General features: G+C 38.9%; 1 protein-coding gene across 6 annotated transcripts in view; it reads left to right on the top strand.

Annotated features, from left to right (window-relative positions):
* The window catches only part of LHFPL6 (LHFPL tetraspan subfamily member 6), a 182,258-nt gene that overhangs the window by 40,138 nt on the left and 123,691 nt on the right, over nt 1–18,429 (top strand). Inside the window, exon 3 of one of the 6 annotated variants that reach the window (XM_036456300.2) lies at nt 3,832–4,018. The exons of the other annotated variants lie outside the window; for them this stretch is intronic. Coding sequence (XP_036312193.1) covers nt 3,832–3,953 — 122 coding nt within the window. The 3' untranslated portion in view covers nt 3,954–4,018. Of the gene's footprint in view, nt 1–3,831; nt 4,019–18,429 lie in introns of those variants that run through there. 6 annotated transcript variants of the gene reach the window in all.

The following is an 18,429-nucleotide window of genomic DNA, read 5'->3' as shown; positions in this document are numbered from 1 at the left end:
GCTCTTTTATAAAAATCAAATGTTCATTCAGAAATAAACCAATAAAAGCAGACTGAAAAAGCCCCGCCATCCCCACCAAAAAGTCATTCAAACTACCTTTCACTTCTCTACTCTGATTCTTTAGTCATTTTTTTCCTCATTCAGTAGCTTCTTTTTTTCTGTCTTGATACTATGCCAGCATTTTATCTTATTGTACCAACTACACAAATATAAAACCCTCAACACCAAAATTATAGAGTTAGAGCTTTATTTTGTAGCATTTAAGTACTGTATTATCATATGTAACTTATAGTAAACTTGAATTCAGAATTTAAAAAACCCTCTTTTTTACCATAGTTTTTAGAAATAATACTCTCTTTGATATAAGCTGGATTGTTTTCTTAAATGAATACTTTATCACTCTATGATATGTTGTGATTTAATTTAATTTATCTATTTTTTCTTTCTGGGTTTATCTCCATTCTGGATACGGAATGAGTTGGATGGCAAGCTTATTTCAGGACTTGTTTTATTTTAAGCAATGGTATCTATTTTTTTTTAATCCTCACCTGAGGATTATGTTTATGATTGATGAGAGAGAGAGAGAGAGAGAGAGAGAGAGAGAGAGAGAGAGAGAGAGAGAGAAATAGAGAGAGAGAGAGAGAGAGAGAGAGAGAGATGAGATAGAAAAAATCTATTGGTTGTCTCCCATATATGCCCTGACTGGGATCAAACCTACAACTTAGGTCGTGTTTTGGCAGGGAATCAAACCTGCAAAGTTATTCCTACAGGTACACCAACCAAGCCACCAGGAAAGGTCAAGCAATGGCATCTTTTCAATAGCATTGGTTATTCTGATCTCTGAAGTATTCTTAGAACATTGGAATGTGGAAGAAGTGTTTATGCCCCGGGATTGCCACTCATCTAGAGCGGTTTGTCTTTGAGAATCTTTAATTTATTGTCCTTTATTTTGCTTACTAGAGGCCCGGTGCATGAAATTCATGCATTGAGTGAGAGAGGGGGTGTCCCTCAGCACGGCCTGTACCCTCTCCAAACTGGCAGTCAGACATCCTTCTTGCAATCTGGGACTGCTGGCTCCTAACTGCTCACCTGCCTGCCTACCTGATCACCCCAAACTGCCTCTGCCTGCCTGGCTGATCACCCCTAACCTCTCTGCCTGCCTGCCTGATTGCTTCTAACTGCCTCTGCCTGCCTGATCACCCCTGGCTGACCTTTCCTGCTGGCCTGATCTTACCCCTAACTGCTCCCCCTGCCAGCCTGATTACCCCCAACTGCCCTCTCCTTCTGGCCTGATTGCCCCTAACCACCTCTGCCTTGCCCTACCACCATGGCTTTGTCCGGAAGGTCTCCCAGTCTAATTAGCATATTACCCTAGTATAGATTATTGAAAGACACCAGTTAATCAATATCAAGATATAAAAAGATTTATATAGGCAAGTTTACAGAAGCTTGGCCCCAGTAGGATTTTTGTTTTCATTTTGTTACATTTAGAGTTAGTATACCGCCCAATTTTCTGATAAAAAATTGTTCACTGTAGAGTATTGAAGTGGTATTCTTAACTTATTATACACACAGGCTTTATCTATAATAGTAAAAGTATAATATGCTAATGAGACTGGACATCCTCTGGACGTCCTTCCCTCCGGACAAAGCCACCGCGGCGGCAGAGGCGGAAGAGGTCGCTGGTCGCGGTGGCAATGTTGGCGGGAGGGGCCGCTGCAGAGGCGGCAGAGACCCCCAACTGTGGCGGCAGTGAGTGGGGGCTGGGGCCAAGGCCCTCGCACAAATTTTGTGTATCGGGCCTCTAGTATTTAAATAAATATATTTGATCTTTCATCAGTATTTCTGTTTCTTAAGATCCAAAGTTCACTTGCCCATAGTTAGAGGCTTTTAATTTGTTTTACACTTCCCAAAGAGCACCAAAATAGTGCTTTTTTATGAGTCCCATTTGGTGTCACAGTAATTGTTTCTGATGTACACTTCACCTCTAGGTGGGGTAAATGGTTATAGATAAGGCATGACAAGCAGTATCCAGAACCATTATTTAATGCTCTTGAGTTTTGTACTGCGTGGGCCACGCATTGCAGATTAGAACTATGAAGATGCACAGATACTTGTTGCTCTGGTCCCGTCTGGATGACACAGTCTAGATGGGTTGGGTATAGATAGATAGACAGACAGATAGGTATTTGATATTCATTTTTTCCTTTACTGCCTTCATTTGGAAGGAATCCAAAGAGGTCACCTCATTTAAAGCTGACAGTAAGCTTTACCATTTTTTAAAATTAAATACTCCTTATTAAGCATTCTATATTTATAATGGTATATTAGGTGCTATATTCAGAGTATACAAAATAGAAGTTTATTCCTGGCCTTAGCAACTTATCTGCTGATTTGGCTAAACATGTGCTATATTTCAAACAAACAAACAAACAAACAAACAAACTTCTCCAGAGGAAAACAAGTAGGAATTTCCTGGCTTAATGACTCTCCATGGAAGAAAGTTTCCAATGCAATGATAAGTGTAACCTATATTTACTGAGTGCTCCCATGGGCCTGGGAGACTGACATACATATTACACAAGTTGGATTGTGTTTTGGAAATATACAAGTGTCTATTCTCTTACTGGACAGCCCTGGGGGACAGCGTCTGTTACCATCACTTCACAGGAGAACAAGCAGAGGTTCTGAGGAGAAAAGGAACATGTCATTTCTAACTCTTAATTTTGTTTCCTATCTGAGTTAGCTGTTATATTTTTTGACCTAAAATTGTGACTATATTGTTAATCAGGAATAATAAAATATAGAGTCATGACAATGGATTAATAAAGATCTGTTGAGGAGCAAGAACCTCCCAGACACCTTAAGAAATGCTGCTCCTGGGAAAGTGGAAATGATATTCCAAGTCCCCCATCTCCCTTGCCTGTGTTTCATTCTTATTAGCTAAGAAGGCCTTAAAATATGCAACAATGCTGCTCTTGAGAATGCTCTATATTGCTGACTTGTAAGCTTTTAAAACCTGCTAAGGATATTTTTGGTTCCTTGTATCATTATCTAACACCTATATTGAACTGTATGAGACAATCTGTACTAGGCTCATTTATTCTAGTCAGTTAGAATTGTGTTTCTTTTTTTCTGTGCACAAAGATATCTTTCTGTATTTTGTTTCTATCATCAGCAAATTTAGTGACTTAAGGGAGAACAGACTAACACAGAAGGGATTTTCTTTTTTGATTCATCTTTCTACTTTTCTGCTATATACATGATTTAAAGTTATTAGAATTTCACCCTGATTTTAATTTTTATGTTATCCTGATTTTAATTTTTCATTTACTTTGCCTTTCATTTTGGTCACTATTGCTGTGATGAATAATTCAGAGATGGTGTGTGTGTGTGTCTGTGTGTGGTATTGCCCTATGACCTTCATGACTCATTTAGTGAGAATTAAAAAAAATATTATTAATCCTACTATATTCATTTTCAGTTAGCAGTCATCTTTTGGCATAAAATATTTTTTCACAGAATGCCCTCTATTTTCCCTCTACGAAAATTTATTTTTCCCTTGATGTGTGAGGACAAATTACATACATAAAAGCCATTAATGGTAATGGGAAAAGTGTAAATCTTTGATGCATTGAAAACCAAGTGGCAGCTTGGTGGGTCTTTTTCCTATCTTACCTATCAGATTTTGTTTGGCAGCATGGGGTATACATTGGTTAAAGTGCCCTTCCTCATATTTTTCTTTATACGGTATGCACATGGTGCATACATGCACACACAAGTGTGGTCTTAGAAAATTAGAAGTCTAACATGTGATTCTTTTTTTCATAGTGAGCCTGATTCTCCATTTGAGTCCTTGGTTTCTCCTTCCTACATATTTCTACCACACCTGGACTCCCAGCATGGCACTTCTCACACTGGAAGAAGATTACTCTTTGTTGGTATCCCCATAAGAGTAGGAACTGATTTGGTTTGCCCTCCTCTGCATCTTCAATACTCAATGCATGGTCCATGTGAGTACTTAATAAGTTTTTATTGCATAATAAATGGATGAGTGCATGGATAAAAAAGCCAAGTGTCTACTAATTCTACCTGGGCAATATTATAATCCTATATAATAAAAGAGAAGCATGTAAATTGGCCATACCTTCGCTACATGCATGAGCCAATCAGAAGTGAGTATGCAAATTAACCTGACAAAGATGGTGGGTTAATTTGCATACACAGGCACCCAGGAATATCCTCGAGACCCAGGCCGCTTTTAACCTGTAGGCCCACACATAGGCCCTGAGTGGCCGGGGTCCCAGAACACTTGCACGTGCACTGGCGCCAAGTGGCAGCTGGGTCCACGTCCTCAGCCCAGCTCCCACAACGTGGGGCTGGCTGACAGCCTTGGGGGTGTGCAGAGACCGAGCAGCCAGCGTGCAGCCTCGGGTCTCCAAATGCTTCCAAGCCTGACACCCACAATTCAGGTCTTGCTGCCAGCCTCGGGGGCATGGGACACACCTCTAGTCTAGTAGACACAACACAGGGGGTCCTCTGCACATGAGCTGCAGAGGAAACACCTTTTCTTTTTTTTAAATTATATTTTATTGACTTTTTTTTTTTTTTTACAAAGAGGGGAGAGAGATAGACAGTCGGAAACATCAATGAAAGAGAAACATTGACCAGCTGCCTGCCGACTGCAGGGTCCAGGTTCGATTCTGATCAAGGGCATGTACCCAGGCTGCAGGCTCCTCCCTGACCTGGGCCCAGGTCGGGGTTCATGCAGGAGGCAACCAATCACAGTGTCCCTCTCACACTGATGTTTCCCTCTGTCTCCCCCTCTCTTCCAAATTCTCTAAAAATCAATGGAAACATATCCTCAGATGAGGATAAAAAAGAAAAGAAATGTCATATCCTATGAAAGACACATCTTGAAAATGCCTAAAGAAAGTTGTCATATTTTCATGATGAAGGGACTGGAATCTGTGTTGATGAAAACACCTTGGCGGCTGTGGCAGTGGCTGCAGCAGCAGAGTGATGGGGCTGGCGCCTTTCCCTGATCAGCCCAGTCACCTCCTGCATAGGGAGGCCAGACTGTGGCTTAGGCTCGCTCTCCACAGAGGGCTCCCAGTCTGTGAGAGGAGGCAGGCTAGGCTGAGGGAACCCTCCCTCCGTGCATGAATTTTGTGCACCAGGCCAATAGTGCTAAAATAAATATGTGAATTGTTGGATAAGTATTTGTTTTTATTTATAATGTATAGGATATAGTATAGGGAAATGAAAAGTATATGGAATTTGAAGTTAGAATGTTTGGACCAACCTCATCCTGCCAATTACTGGCTTTGAGTTTTAGGAAAGTTTCTTAAAGTCTTCATCCTCACTATTCTCATCTGTAGCATAGAGAGAATAGTTCCTAACTAGAGGTTGCTGTGAGAATCAAATGAGATTACATATTCACTTTTATTCAACAAACATTTACTATTTACTCATTGCTGGGTTCTGTTCTAAGATCTGATGATTCCACTCCTCTTATCCTGAAATTCATACACTGTGAGACTTCTAAAGTACACCAAAGTCAAGGAGATAGTGTTAGCAATATTTATTCTGGTGCTATAGATTTAGGGAGCACCTGAGATCCCTAGGATATGTCGGTGCTGCAGGTTCAGGAGGTTGGGGAACAAGTATTAATGCAGGATGATAAGGGCTGCTATCTTGGCATTTTGAAAGTCTGATGGAAGCATAAGGAGGGAGCAATCAGTACTGGGGAAAGAAGATTAGGTAGGCAAAGCTTCCTAGAAGGGGGTCATCTGGGTCCTGAAGAGTGGAGTGGATTTACCAGGCAGTACAAGTGTGAAAAACCTTTGGCCAGAGGGAGGAACATGGATATGGAGAAGGGCTAGCTCAAGTGTAGAGAATTAGTAAGGCAGAGGAAGAGGAAGGATGGAAAGAGAGGAGGCAAGAATACCCTCCTGGAGGCAGTTGGTCATGATTGTCAAGTTAAGACCATAGAGCCAACATGGCATCATGGGATTTAGCAGAGGTGTTAGGTGATACTTGTAAAACTGCTTTGAAAATAGCCAGATGCTGTATCATGTTAGGTAATTTCCATAACTTGAAGTAGATTGTGCTTGAATATTCCCAATAAATAAATGAAATGAATAAGACTGTAGGTGAAAGGCAGTTTTTAGACTTTGGAGTCAAACAGCAGGAATTGAATTCTGGACCCACTAGAAGGATTTTACTTACTACCTATATAGCTTTGAGAAAATGTATTTAACTTCTGAATCTTAGCTTTGTTATGTACAGAGTGGAGGTAATCAATATTATCTCATAGAATAATTGTGAAGGTGAAATTAGGTCATTTATTTAATTAATTGATACACCATTTTTTGGCACAGCATTCAGTTTGATGTTAACAGGAGGTTTTTTGCTACCTTATCATTATTAAGAATGTTGATTTTGAACTCATATAAACTTGCCTAGAAAACAACTTAGTGGACAGTTATCATGTCGATAGATTGCCAAGTGTCTTTTCTCCTTTGGGGTATTCTGATGCCTTTTTAGACTAGAAGCTCATTTGGTTTTGTTGGTGGCAGAGATTACCAGTTATCTGATTGGACAATGCTCTGAGAGAATTTAGAGGGTATTTAGTAAAGAGTGGGAAGGGTTTTCTTAAATGTTTAAAAATTAAAAAGACAAAGAAATATTTTCTTTCTAGTGAAGACAATATGGGGGATTGACCTAGTAACTGTCCAAAAATTTAGTTCAACAAAACATATTGAATATATTTGAGGTTTTCTTGACTCAAGAAGTTCTATGTAGGTAGCTTTCTGTGTGTTTGCACTATGCAGTGACCATCTGCAATCCAGCACTCATCACATTTCGCCTCCTCTACTGGTTTTGGAGTTTCTTATGGTGGGGACAGTTGATTTTATCTCTCTCTCTCTCTCTCTTTTTTTTTTTTTTTAATAAATTTTTATTGTTCATATTATTACAAATGTTCCTTCCCCCCATTTTATCTCATTTTTTACTGCCTGGAGCAGGGACACAGTTGGCTTTCAATAAATTCTTTCATCTTCATAGTTATTCTATGAGATTAATTTTCCATGCGAGAAAGGAATGACGTAGGAAGGGCAGGGTTAAGGAGCTCCATTTTATTGCTCTGGGAATTTGCAGTGTCCTTTTTGAATAGTCTAATTCTGATTCTGTGCCCTACTTTGGATATTGTTTGTGAGACTGAAGTTCCCTCTTGAGTCCTATCCACATTCACATCTTGTTTCCTGTCCATTAGGCTAGTCACAATAGAATAAAGACACTGTCTTTGAATCCCAGCCTGAGAAATGGAGCCAGTGGGCCTCTATTGTGTTTGTTGGAAATGGCCTTCCTAGGAAGACATCTCTACCTGTCCTGGAGGAGAAGCATTGGGTATATCCTTGGCCTTCCAGCTGATATCTCCCTTGCTGCTAATTGTCCCTGAGACTTCCAGCACCTGCTGCTGTTACCGAGATTGGTCTGCTCAATGAACCTCATCTCAGCATCTGTATCTGAACTTGTTTATCAGCACATCTCCAATGGGAGTTCTGTTTCCAGACACTGGCCCTTTCTAGACTGTTTTGTCCAATTAAACTTGAGTGGACAAAAATCCAAATCATAATTACATTAAATGAACAGAAATTTCACAGAATGGAATGGTTCATAAAATATTCATCATTTCCAAGAAGGGTTTTTAAAAAGGTCAACTTTGTTTAAAATATACAAATAGGGTAGCATTTAGAGATTAGAAACCATCATTTAAGAAAATGATAGGTTCTCCCCTTCCTAAAATAAGGCAACCTGCCTATTGGGTGAGAGTGAAGTGGATCAAGGGTTTCCATTCTCTATAGTATTTCACACTAAACTTATTGCCAGATATTTCCTTTATTTCATATGTCTGCATGGAACTTAAGCCAAAACTTATATCAGACCTGTTTTTCTGAAGAAGGTTATTGTGGCTCTTTTTATGGCTTTATGCCCTGTAATTTAGTAAACAGAGAAGGTAAATGATTTTGGAACAAGTGCTATCTGTGAAAATAAAATATTTCAGCATTATGAGAAGATGTTGAATGATGAAAAATTGTATTATACAAATGAGAGGCAACTTTCAAGCATATATTGTTAACATGCTTTTTAACTTTTGGGTGGATGGCTGAGAAAGGAAAATTGACATTTATTTTGGTATCTGCTCTATTCCAGTCACTGAATGGACATTATCACATCTCATTCAGTTTTTACAACAATCCCCTACCCCTGTTAGGCAGGAATCTCCCTAATGAACTGGAGATTGAGTAACTTGTCTAAGACCCCACAGCTCATCTACAAAGCCTGTGGTTTCACTCTCTATAAGATCAGTATTTTAATATTCATACTAGTACCTCTATTAACTCAATTGGTGGTAGGAATAGATTGTTCTTATTAATTGAAATTTCTAACCACTAATATCAATTTATTGTCTTCTCTTTACAGATGAATGCAAACAAATTGGTTTGCTTAACAGGGAGCTCTGGTTTTCAAGGGTTTACTTATTCAAAAGTTACCCTTCACTTATCTGATTCTGCCAAATATGTCAGACAGACAAGGATAAGGACAGAAAGGAATTAGAACACTTCTGGGCCCTGAATCTAATTTAATTCAGCATTGTCATCATTATCAGTTTCCTGAATAAGAGTAAAATAGCTAATGTTCTATTGTGATATTTAAGTTTAGAATTTTGAAGAAGTCAAAAGCTAAATAACTTTGTGCTGTGCATAACTTTCCATTTCTGATAAAAGAACAAAGGTATTTATTTACCCCACATCTCTATTTGGCCCTTGGCTAAAAAACTAAATTCCCGGGGGCGGAGCCTGAAGATGGCAACCTAACAGTCAGACTTGTTCTGACTCTGGTCCCAGAACAGATAAAAGTAGCGGCTGAGTTGCTCAGGGAATGTTGATTGGCAGCTGAGGGGCAGCGGAGTTCTTAAGGAAGGTAGGGAGCGGTCTGCTGGACAGGATTTCCTGGCCGGGTGGCCAGCACTCCAGCGGCCTCGGCGGTGGTGGCGGCGGAGGCGGCGAGCTGTGGGCTGCGGCTCGGAGGGAAAGGAGTAGCTTCTCTAAGGCCTGGAAATCCCACAGCGGAGAGGTCCAACGAGCAGCTGAGAAGCCCGAATCAGCGCAAACACGTGGATTCAAGGGAGGTCTTCCGTCACCCAAGGAAAGGAGAAGGAACACCACATAACCAGACATTCTGAAAAGAGAGGCCATGGGGAGACAAAAACATAGTCTGCACATGAAAGAAAAGCAGGCATCACCAGAAAAGGAAGTAAACGAGTCAGAGGCAAGCAGCCTACCAGAGCAAGAATTCAGAGTAATGATCATAGGATGGCTAAAAAGAATGGAAGAGAAATTTGACAATAGCCAAGAAGAAATGAGGAAGAACCATGAGGAACTGAAGAAGAGCCATGAGGAAATGAAGAAGAACCAAGAAGAAATGAAAAATGACATCGCTACCATGAAGAACTCAATAGAAAGTATCAAGAGTAGACTAGATGAAGCAGAGGACCGCATCAGTGAGCTAGAAGATAAGATTGAAAAAAATACCCAAGTAGAGCAACTTCTAGAAAAAAAGATTAAACAGCAGGAGGAGAGCCTACGGGAGCTTTGGGACAATACAAAACAAAATAATATTCGAATAATAGGGATTCCAGAAGGAAAGGAAACTGAGGTAGACATGGAAAAAGTATTTCAAGAAATAATGACAGAAAACTTTCCTGAAATAGAGAAAAATCCCACACAAATCCAAGATGCTCGCAGAGTCCCAAGCAAAATGAATCCCAGAAGACAGACTCCAATGCACATTATAATTAAATTGGCAAACAACATCGACAAAGTAAGAATCTTAAAAGCAGCCAGAGAGAGACAGAAAGTTACATACAAAGGAACCCCCATCAGACTAGCAACTGATTTCTCAACAGAAACTTATCAGGCCAGAAGGGAATGGGATGAAATATACAAAGTCATGCAAAGGAAGGGTCTGAATCCAAGAATACTGTACCCAGCAAGGCTATCAATCAAAATTGAAGGGGAAATCAGGAGCTTCACAGACAAAAAAAGACTGAAGGAATTTATCTCCACCAAACCAGCAATGCAAGAAATGCTAAAGGGTCCACTGTAAAAATAAAGAAATAAGAAGTGAAGAAGGAACACAGGTATAGAATAAAAATGGCGTCAAATGAGTACCTATCAATAATAACCTTAAATGTAAATAGATTAAATGCTCCAATCAAAAGACATAGGGTAACAGATTGGATAAGAAAACAACACCCATACATCTGTTGTCTACAAGAAACCCACCTCAGAAAAAGAGATGCACACAGACTGAAGGTGAAGGGATGGAAAAAAGTTTTCCAGGCAAATGGAAATGAAAAAAAAGCTGGGGTAGCAATACTTATATCTGACAAATTAGATCTCAGAGTGAAGGACATAATAAGAGATAATGAAGGCCACTTCATAATACTAAAGGGAACAATCCAACAAGAAGAAATAACCCTGGTAAATATATATGCACCCAATACAGGAGCAACCAAATACATTAAAAAACTGCTGGAGGACATTAAGAGAGAGATTAATAGCAATACAATCATAGTAGGAGATTTTAATACCCCACTGTCACCCTTCGACAAATCATCTAAACAAAAAATCAGCAAAGAAATATCAATCCTAAATGACTCACTGGAATTAATTGACATCTTCAGAACACTCCACCCCAAAGCCACAGAATATACATTCTTCTCAAGTGCACATGGGACATTCTCAAAGATAGACCACATTTTGGGACATAGGCAAAGTCTCTTCAAATTCAAGAAGATAGAAATCATATCAAGTATTCTTCTCAGACCATAATGGCATAAAACTGGAAATTAACTACAATAAAAATAATCCAAAGAAATAAAAAACATGGAGACTAAACAGCATGCTATTAAACAAGGACTGGGTGACCAGAGAAATCAAGGAAGAAATTAAAAACATCCTGGAAACAAATGACAATGAAAACACAACAATCCAAAATCTATGGAACACAGCAAAAGCAGTTTTGCGAGGGAAGTTCATATCCTTACAAGCCTATTGCAAAAAACTAGAAAAAAAGGGTAACAGATGATCTAACTCTACAACTCAAAGAGTTAGAAAAGTAGCAACAAGAAAAGCCCAGTGTAAGCAGAAGGAAGGAAATAACAAAAATCAAAGCACAGATAAACGACATAGAGACCAAAAAAAACAATACATAAGATCAACAAAACCAAGAGCTGATTCTTTGAAAGAATAAACAAGATAGATGGACCTCTAGCCAGGCTAACCAAGAAACAGAGAGGACCCAAATAAACAAAATCAGAAATGAAAGAGGTGAAATAACAACAGACCCCACCGAAATACAACAGATTGTTACAAAATACTACGAAGAACTCTATTCCAACAAATTGAACAACCTGGAGGAAATGGACATATTCCTAGAAAAATACAAACTTCCAAAACTCAATCAGGAAGAATCTAAAAATCTCAATAGACCAGTGTCTTGGGAAGAAATTGAAACAGTCATCAAAAAGCTTCCAGCAAACCAAAGCCCAGGGCCAGATGGCTTCACAGGAGAGTTTTACCAAACATTCAAGGAAGAACTAAAACCTATCCTCCTCAGACTATTCCAAAAAATCCAAGAGGAAGGAACACTTCCAAACTCCTTCTATGAAGCCAGCATCACCCTAATACCAAAACCAGATAAAGACAACTCAATGAAAGAGAATTACAGGCCAATATCCCTCATGAACATAGATGCCAAAATCCTCAACAAAATTCTAGCAAATCGACTCCAGAAGAACATCACAAAGATCATATACCATGACCAAGTAGGATTTATTCCAGGAATGCAAGGATGGTACAATATCCGCAAATCAATAAATGTGATACATCACATAAACAAATTGAAAGATAAAAATCATATAGTCATATCAATTGATGCAGAAAAAGCATTTGATAAAATCCAACACTCTTTCCTGATAAAAACTCTTAACAAGGTGGGAGTACAAGGATCATACCTCAACATAATAAAAGCTATATATGATAAACCCACAGCCAACATTATACTCAATGGGCAAAAACTAAAACCATTCCCTCTAAGAACAGGAACAAGACAGGGATGCCCACTCTCACCACTCCTGTTTGACATAGTACTGGAAGTACTAGCCATTGCAATTAGACAAGAGGAGGAAATAAAAGGCATCCAAATTGGAAAAGAAGTAAAGTTATCCTTATTTGCAGATGACATGATATTGTACATAAAAAAACCCAAAAGACTCCATTAAAAAACTAATTGACTTAATAAATGAATTTGGCAATGTAGCAGGATACAAAATTAATGCCAAGAAATCCATGGCATTTCTATACACCAACAGTGAAACTACAGAAACAGAGACTAAAAAAGCAATTCCATTTACCATCGCACCAAAAAAATTAAGATACCTAGGAATAAATTTAACTAAGGAAGTAAAGGACCTATATGCAGAAAACTACACAACACTGAAAAAAAGCTGGGACCGGTTTGGCTCAATGGATAGAGCGTAGGCTTGGGGACTGAAGGGTCCCGGGTTCGATTCCGGTCAAGGGCATATACCTTGGTTGAGGGCATGCCCCCGGTGGGGGGTGTGCAGGAGGCAGCTGATTGATGAGTCTCTCATCGATGTTTCTAACTCTCTATCTCTCTCCCTTCCTCTCTGTATAAAATCAATAAAATATATTAAAAAAAAAAAAAAAAAAAAAAAAAAAGAGATAGAGGAAGATGGAAGGAGATGGAAGAACGTACCATGTTCATGGATTGGTAGAATCAACATCATCAAAATGTCCATACTTCCTAAAGCAATCTATAGGTTCAATGCACTCCCCATTAAAATACCAACGGCATATTTCACTGACCTAGAAAGAACTCTCCAAAAGTTCACTTGGAACAGTAAAAGACCCTGAATAGCCACAGCAATCCTGAGAAAGAAGGGTAAAGTAGAAGGGATCTCAATACCAGACTTCAAACTGTATTACAAAGCCACTGTTCTCAAAACAGCGTGGTACTGGCACAAGAACAGACATATAGATCAATGGAATAGAATTGAGAATCCAGATATCAACCCCAATCACTATGCTCAATTAATATTTGACAAAGGAGGCACGAATATACAATGGAGTCAAGACAGTTTCTTCAATAAATGGTGTTGGGAAAATTGGGCAGACACATGCAAAAGAATGAAACTAGATCACCAACTTACACCATACACAAAAATAAACTCAAAATGGATGCAGGACTTAAACATCAGACGGGAAACCATAAAAATACTAGAAGCATCCACAGGCAGCAAAATCTCAGACGTATGCCAAAAGAACTTCTTCACTGATACTACCCCTAGGGCAATGAAAGCTAAAGAGAAAATAAACAAATGGGACTACATCAAAAGAAACCATCAACAAAACAACAAGAAAGCCCACGGTGTGGGAGAACATATTTTCAAATGACACCACTGATAAAGGTTTAATCTCCAACATCTACAGACAGCTGATACAACTAAATAAAAGGAAGATGAATGATCCAATTAAGAAATGGGCAATGGACCTAAATAGAATATTTTCAAAAGAAGACAGAAGGAAGGCCATAAGGCACATGAAAACATGCTCAAAGTCACTAATTATCCGAGAGATGCAAATCAAAACAACAATGCGGTACCATCTCACACCTGTCAGAATGGCCAACATCAACAAATCAATAAACGACAAGTGTTGGCGAGGTTGTGGAGAAAAAGGAACCCTCGTGCACTGCTGGTGGGAATGCAGACTGGTGCAACCACTGTGGAGAACAGTGTGGAATTTCCTCAAAAAACTGAAAATGGAACTCCCATTTGATCCAGTAATCCCACTCCTAGGAATATATCCCAAGAAACTAGAAACACCAATCAGAAAAGATATATGCACCCCTATGTTCATAGCAGCACAATCTACAATAGCCAGAATTTGGAAACAGCCTAGGTGCCCGTCAGCAGATGATTGGATCCAAAAACTATGGTACATATTCTACACAATTAAATACTATGCTGCCATAAAAAAGAAGGAATTCTCATCATTTGCAGCAACCTGGATGGAATTGGAGAACATCATGCTGAGTGAAATAAGCCAATCAATGAAAGAGAAACACCACATGACCTCACTCATTTGTGGATAATAAAGATCATTATAAACTGATGAACCAAAAGATAGATATAGAAACAGTAAAGCAACAAGCAGATTGTCAAATTTCAGCAGGAAGATCTGGGGGAGATAATAGATCAACTGAAGGACTTGTATACATGCATATAAGTACAACCAATGGACATGGAACTCTGGGGAGGGAGAGGATGTGTGGGAGGGAGGGGAGGGGAAAAATCAATAAAATATGTAAAAAATAAATAAATAAAATAAAATAAAATAAAATATTCAAAAAAAACCCCCAAAAAAAAAACAAAAAAAAAAAAACCCACTAAATTCCCTCAGAACAACTTCTCTCCCTTCTAGAATCCTGGATCCATAGCATATTTAAGTGTTGTCCTGGGCAGTTGAGGGATACAAAGATTCATATGCTGTGTTGTCAAAGAATTTATAACCTTCCAGTATTCAACTAAGTGTAAATGAAACCTGTACGAAACAATTACCATGACAGAAACACATGCAAGATGCTCAGAGAAAAGGCTCTAGGAAGGAGGTGTGAGTGGAAAAGACGGCTGCATGCCTACTGGAGAAGAGTCATAGGGCTCCCAGTAGTTGCCACCTTATAAATCAATACATTTTCTATTCATGTCTTTGCATCTAGAAACCCCAGGATCTTTGTCCCTTCTCTTCCAAAAAGGGCTGGCAACAGATCAGAATCAGGAAACAAGCCCAGCACAGCAGCCTAGATAGGTAGGGAAGAGGGAAGAAAATAACATTTCAAAGGCATAGAGATGTGAAAGAGCAGGTCTGTTTGGGTAATAATGCTAGTATGATGTGACTGAAGAAGTTTGAAGTGATGCTGTAGAAATGAGGAAAAAGAAAGGTTGGGGCCACATGATGGAGCATTTTGAATCCCACACTAAGCTGTTCAGAACTGGAGCTGTTAAAAGTATTTGAGGTGGGGAATGATAAATCTGACATGCATTTTGGTAAATCTGATATGATGTTATTTGCTAAGAAAATTACTTTAATGACTAGGAATGTATTTAAGAAACAAAAGAATGAGGAAAGGAGACATTTTAGAGGACAAATGATAAAGCCCTTTACTAATGGAATGCAGAAAGAACTGGGGGAAATGTACACAGTAGGGCAAAAGTAGGTTTACAATTGTTTGTATGACAATAATACAATTCTACATAATAATCCTATATAATAAAGAGGTAATATGCAAATTGACCATCACTCCAACACACAAGATGGCCACCCCCATATGGACACAAGATGGACACCAGAAGATGGCAGACAGTGGAGGGCAGCTGTGGGTGATTAGGCCAGCAGGGGAGTGCAGTTGGGAGGGACCAGGCCTGAAAGGGAGGGCAGCTGGGGGCAATCAGTCTGCAAAGGAGGGCAATTAGGGGCGATCAGGCTGGCAAGGGAAGGCAGTTAGGGGTGACCAGGCCTACAGGGGAGGACAGTTAGGGGCGACCAGACCAGCAGGGGAGGGCCATTAGGGGCAATCGAGCCAGCAGGGGAGCAGTTAGGTGTTGATCAGGCTGGCAAAGGAGTTGTTAAGCGGTGATCAGGCTGGCAGGCAGAAGCGGTTAGGGGCAATCAGGCAGGCAGGCAGGTGAGCTGTTGGAAGCCAGCAGTTCTGCATTGTGAGAGGGATGTCCAATTTCCCATTTAGGCCGATCCCACCAGGATCGGGCTTAAAGGGGCAATAGGACATCCCTCGAGGGTCCCAGATTGGAGAGGATGCAGCCTGGGCTGATGGACAAACCCCAACCCTCCCATGCATGTATATCATGCACCGGGCCTCTAGTAATTAGTAAATAATAATACAAGAATAAGCTCTGTGTTTCATGTGCTCACCATGGTAAATCTATTTTGCCCTACCCGGTAAATTTGTGATCCACTTCTGAATAGAAGCTATAAGACTAAGTGACTGATTATAGGAAATATGAGAGAGTCAAAGGTCAAAGGGGATTGAATAATTAAGAATCAAACACACAGTGAAATTATTATGCTTATCCAGGGGACTTGAATGCATCCCTTAGGAATCTTTATGTAAAATAGACACTTGGGAAGTAATTATTAATTACAGGCCCTTTTGTCACAGATTTTGATCCTTTGCATGCACCAATATTCACTACTGCTGTTCATAAGGGTGACAATAGTGTGGCCTAATATTGGCTTCGATGCCATTAAGAACAAAAGAGCTTTTTGAAAAATAGTCAGATCACCAATTACTGTTACAATCTAGTCTTCGAATGTAATCTTATGTTTCTTTTCATGATTCTCCTTATATTAATGCTGGCTCCTGTCTCTGTTACAGGTTCTAAGGGTGCATGTTTAATGTGGCTTGTTAATATTGGGGTTAGGTTACCCACGTGTGTGATTCATTTTGATCAGAAAACCTTATGAGAGATAATCACATACAGTTTTTAATTCATGAAGGAGATGCTTCCTAGCACTAAGGGTACTGATTTTTGAAATTTGATGTTTTTATGACATTTTTTCTGATATTTGAATAATGGCCCTGTTCTTTGCCGCACCAGCATGGCCAAGGGTTAACATGAGAAGGGGCAGTGAAGGATTGAAGAAAAGACACACAAGAGAGTACAGCTGGGTCTTGGTGGATCTCCTGTGCCTAGATGAGGACACAAAAGCCAATGCTTTATTTTATAGTCTGATTAAAATAAGAGCAGATTAACATATATACCAATGTTCTTGTTTTGGCAACACTTGCTGCACCTCCCACAGCCCATTAGCTACTTAGGAAGGAATTAGGGATGGCTACAAGGTCAAGCTTAATTATGCCAGCAGAGCTCTGCCTTCCAAGATGGGACTTGTTTGTGGCCCTGCCCAGGTCAGCCTGAGGCTTGACCCTAGAGCTGCTCCCTACACTATCCAATAAAAAAAACATAGGTCACCTGCATTTAACTTATTCACACATAATTAAGGAAGTTAGCCAAGACATTCTGAGCCATTATTAAGTGGAAACTTATGTACAGAGAGCTATCATTATGTTAGTAACTGAAAATTTAAAAATATAAAAAGTATTAATTTTTATTTATGTCTTAAGGACATTCTTTTTTTAAAAAAAATATGTTTTTATTGATTTTCAGAGAGGAAAAGAGAGGGAGAGAGTGATAGAAACATCAATGATGAGAGAGAATTATTGATTGATTATCTTCCTGCACTCCCTTTACTGGGGATGAAACTCAGACATGCTCTGACTGGGAATCAAACCTTGACCTCCTGGGTCATGGGTCAATGCTCAGCCACTGAGCAATACTGGATGGACTAAAGGACATTTTTCAGTTTGTCAAAACTTGACTTTAGGGAATGGAAGGAGGGGGAGGAAGGGATGAAAAAGAAGATGCCAGAAATGAAAACTAAATTTCCCTTTAGAAAACAGCTCAAAGAAGACTTGAATAAATGGAGATTAAAAAAAAAATGTGTGCTAGTACTGGAAGAGTCAGTATTAAGAGTCAGTATTAAGATTCATTTCTTCCCAATTTATATATAGATTCAGTGCATTCCTAATCAGAATCCCAGCTGGACTCTGTAGATACAGATGAGTTGATTTAAAAATTTAAATGGGAAGGTAATAAAACAAGAATAGCCAAAATAATTTTGAAAAGGAAGAACAAAGTTGGGAGACTCATTATCTGATTTCAAGGTTTACTGGAAAGATGCATTAATCAAGATAGTGTGATACTGATGGAAGGTTAGGCGCATAGGTCATTGGAAGAGATTAGAGAGCCTAGAACTAATCACATATATATGCGAGAGAGGAAAAGACAACAAAATAAAGTAAACATTCAGCAATAAGTGAATCTTGATAAGTGGTATATAGATGTCCTTTATACTATTCTTATCTTTATGAATATTCTGTATGTTTGACATTTCTTTATGTTATTTTAAAACATTTTTTTTGTAGTAGAAAAATATAACATACTTTAAGAAGGTATCCAAAAATAAAATAATTCGATTTTGGTACATTTCTCTTAAGTAAGCAATTAAATTTCCCTTTTTATAAAGATAATTGTTAAGTTAATAAGCATATGTAAACTGAATTTCTTATTCATAAAATTAAAATAAGTAGAGTCAAAGTTAACAAGTAGCTTTATTATTGTGACTAGAAATGTGGTTACTGCATTACCACTTTTAATTATTAATGTTTAAAATGTTGAATACCACTTCAGTTATAAAA

This window comes from Pipistrellus kuhlii, unplaced genomic scaffold, assembly GCF_014108245.1.
Source record: "Pipistrellus kuhlii isolate mPipKuh1 unplaced genomic scaffold, mPipKuh1.p scaffold_m20_p_3, whole genome shotgun sequence".
NCBI lineage: Eukaryota > Metazoa > Chordata > Mammalia > Chiroptera > Vespertilionidae > Pipistrellus > Pipistrellus kuhlii.
The sequence above is the reverse complement of the archived record's forward strand: the minus strand, read 5'-3'. Positions and strand labels throughout refer to the sequence as shown.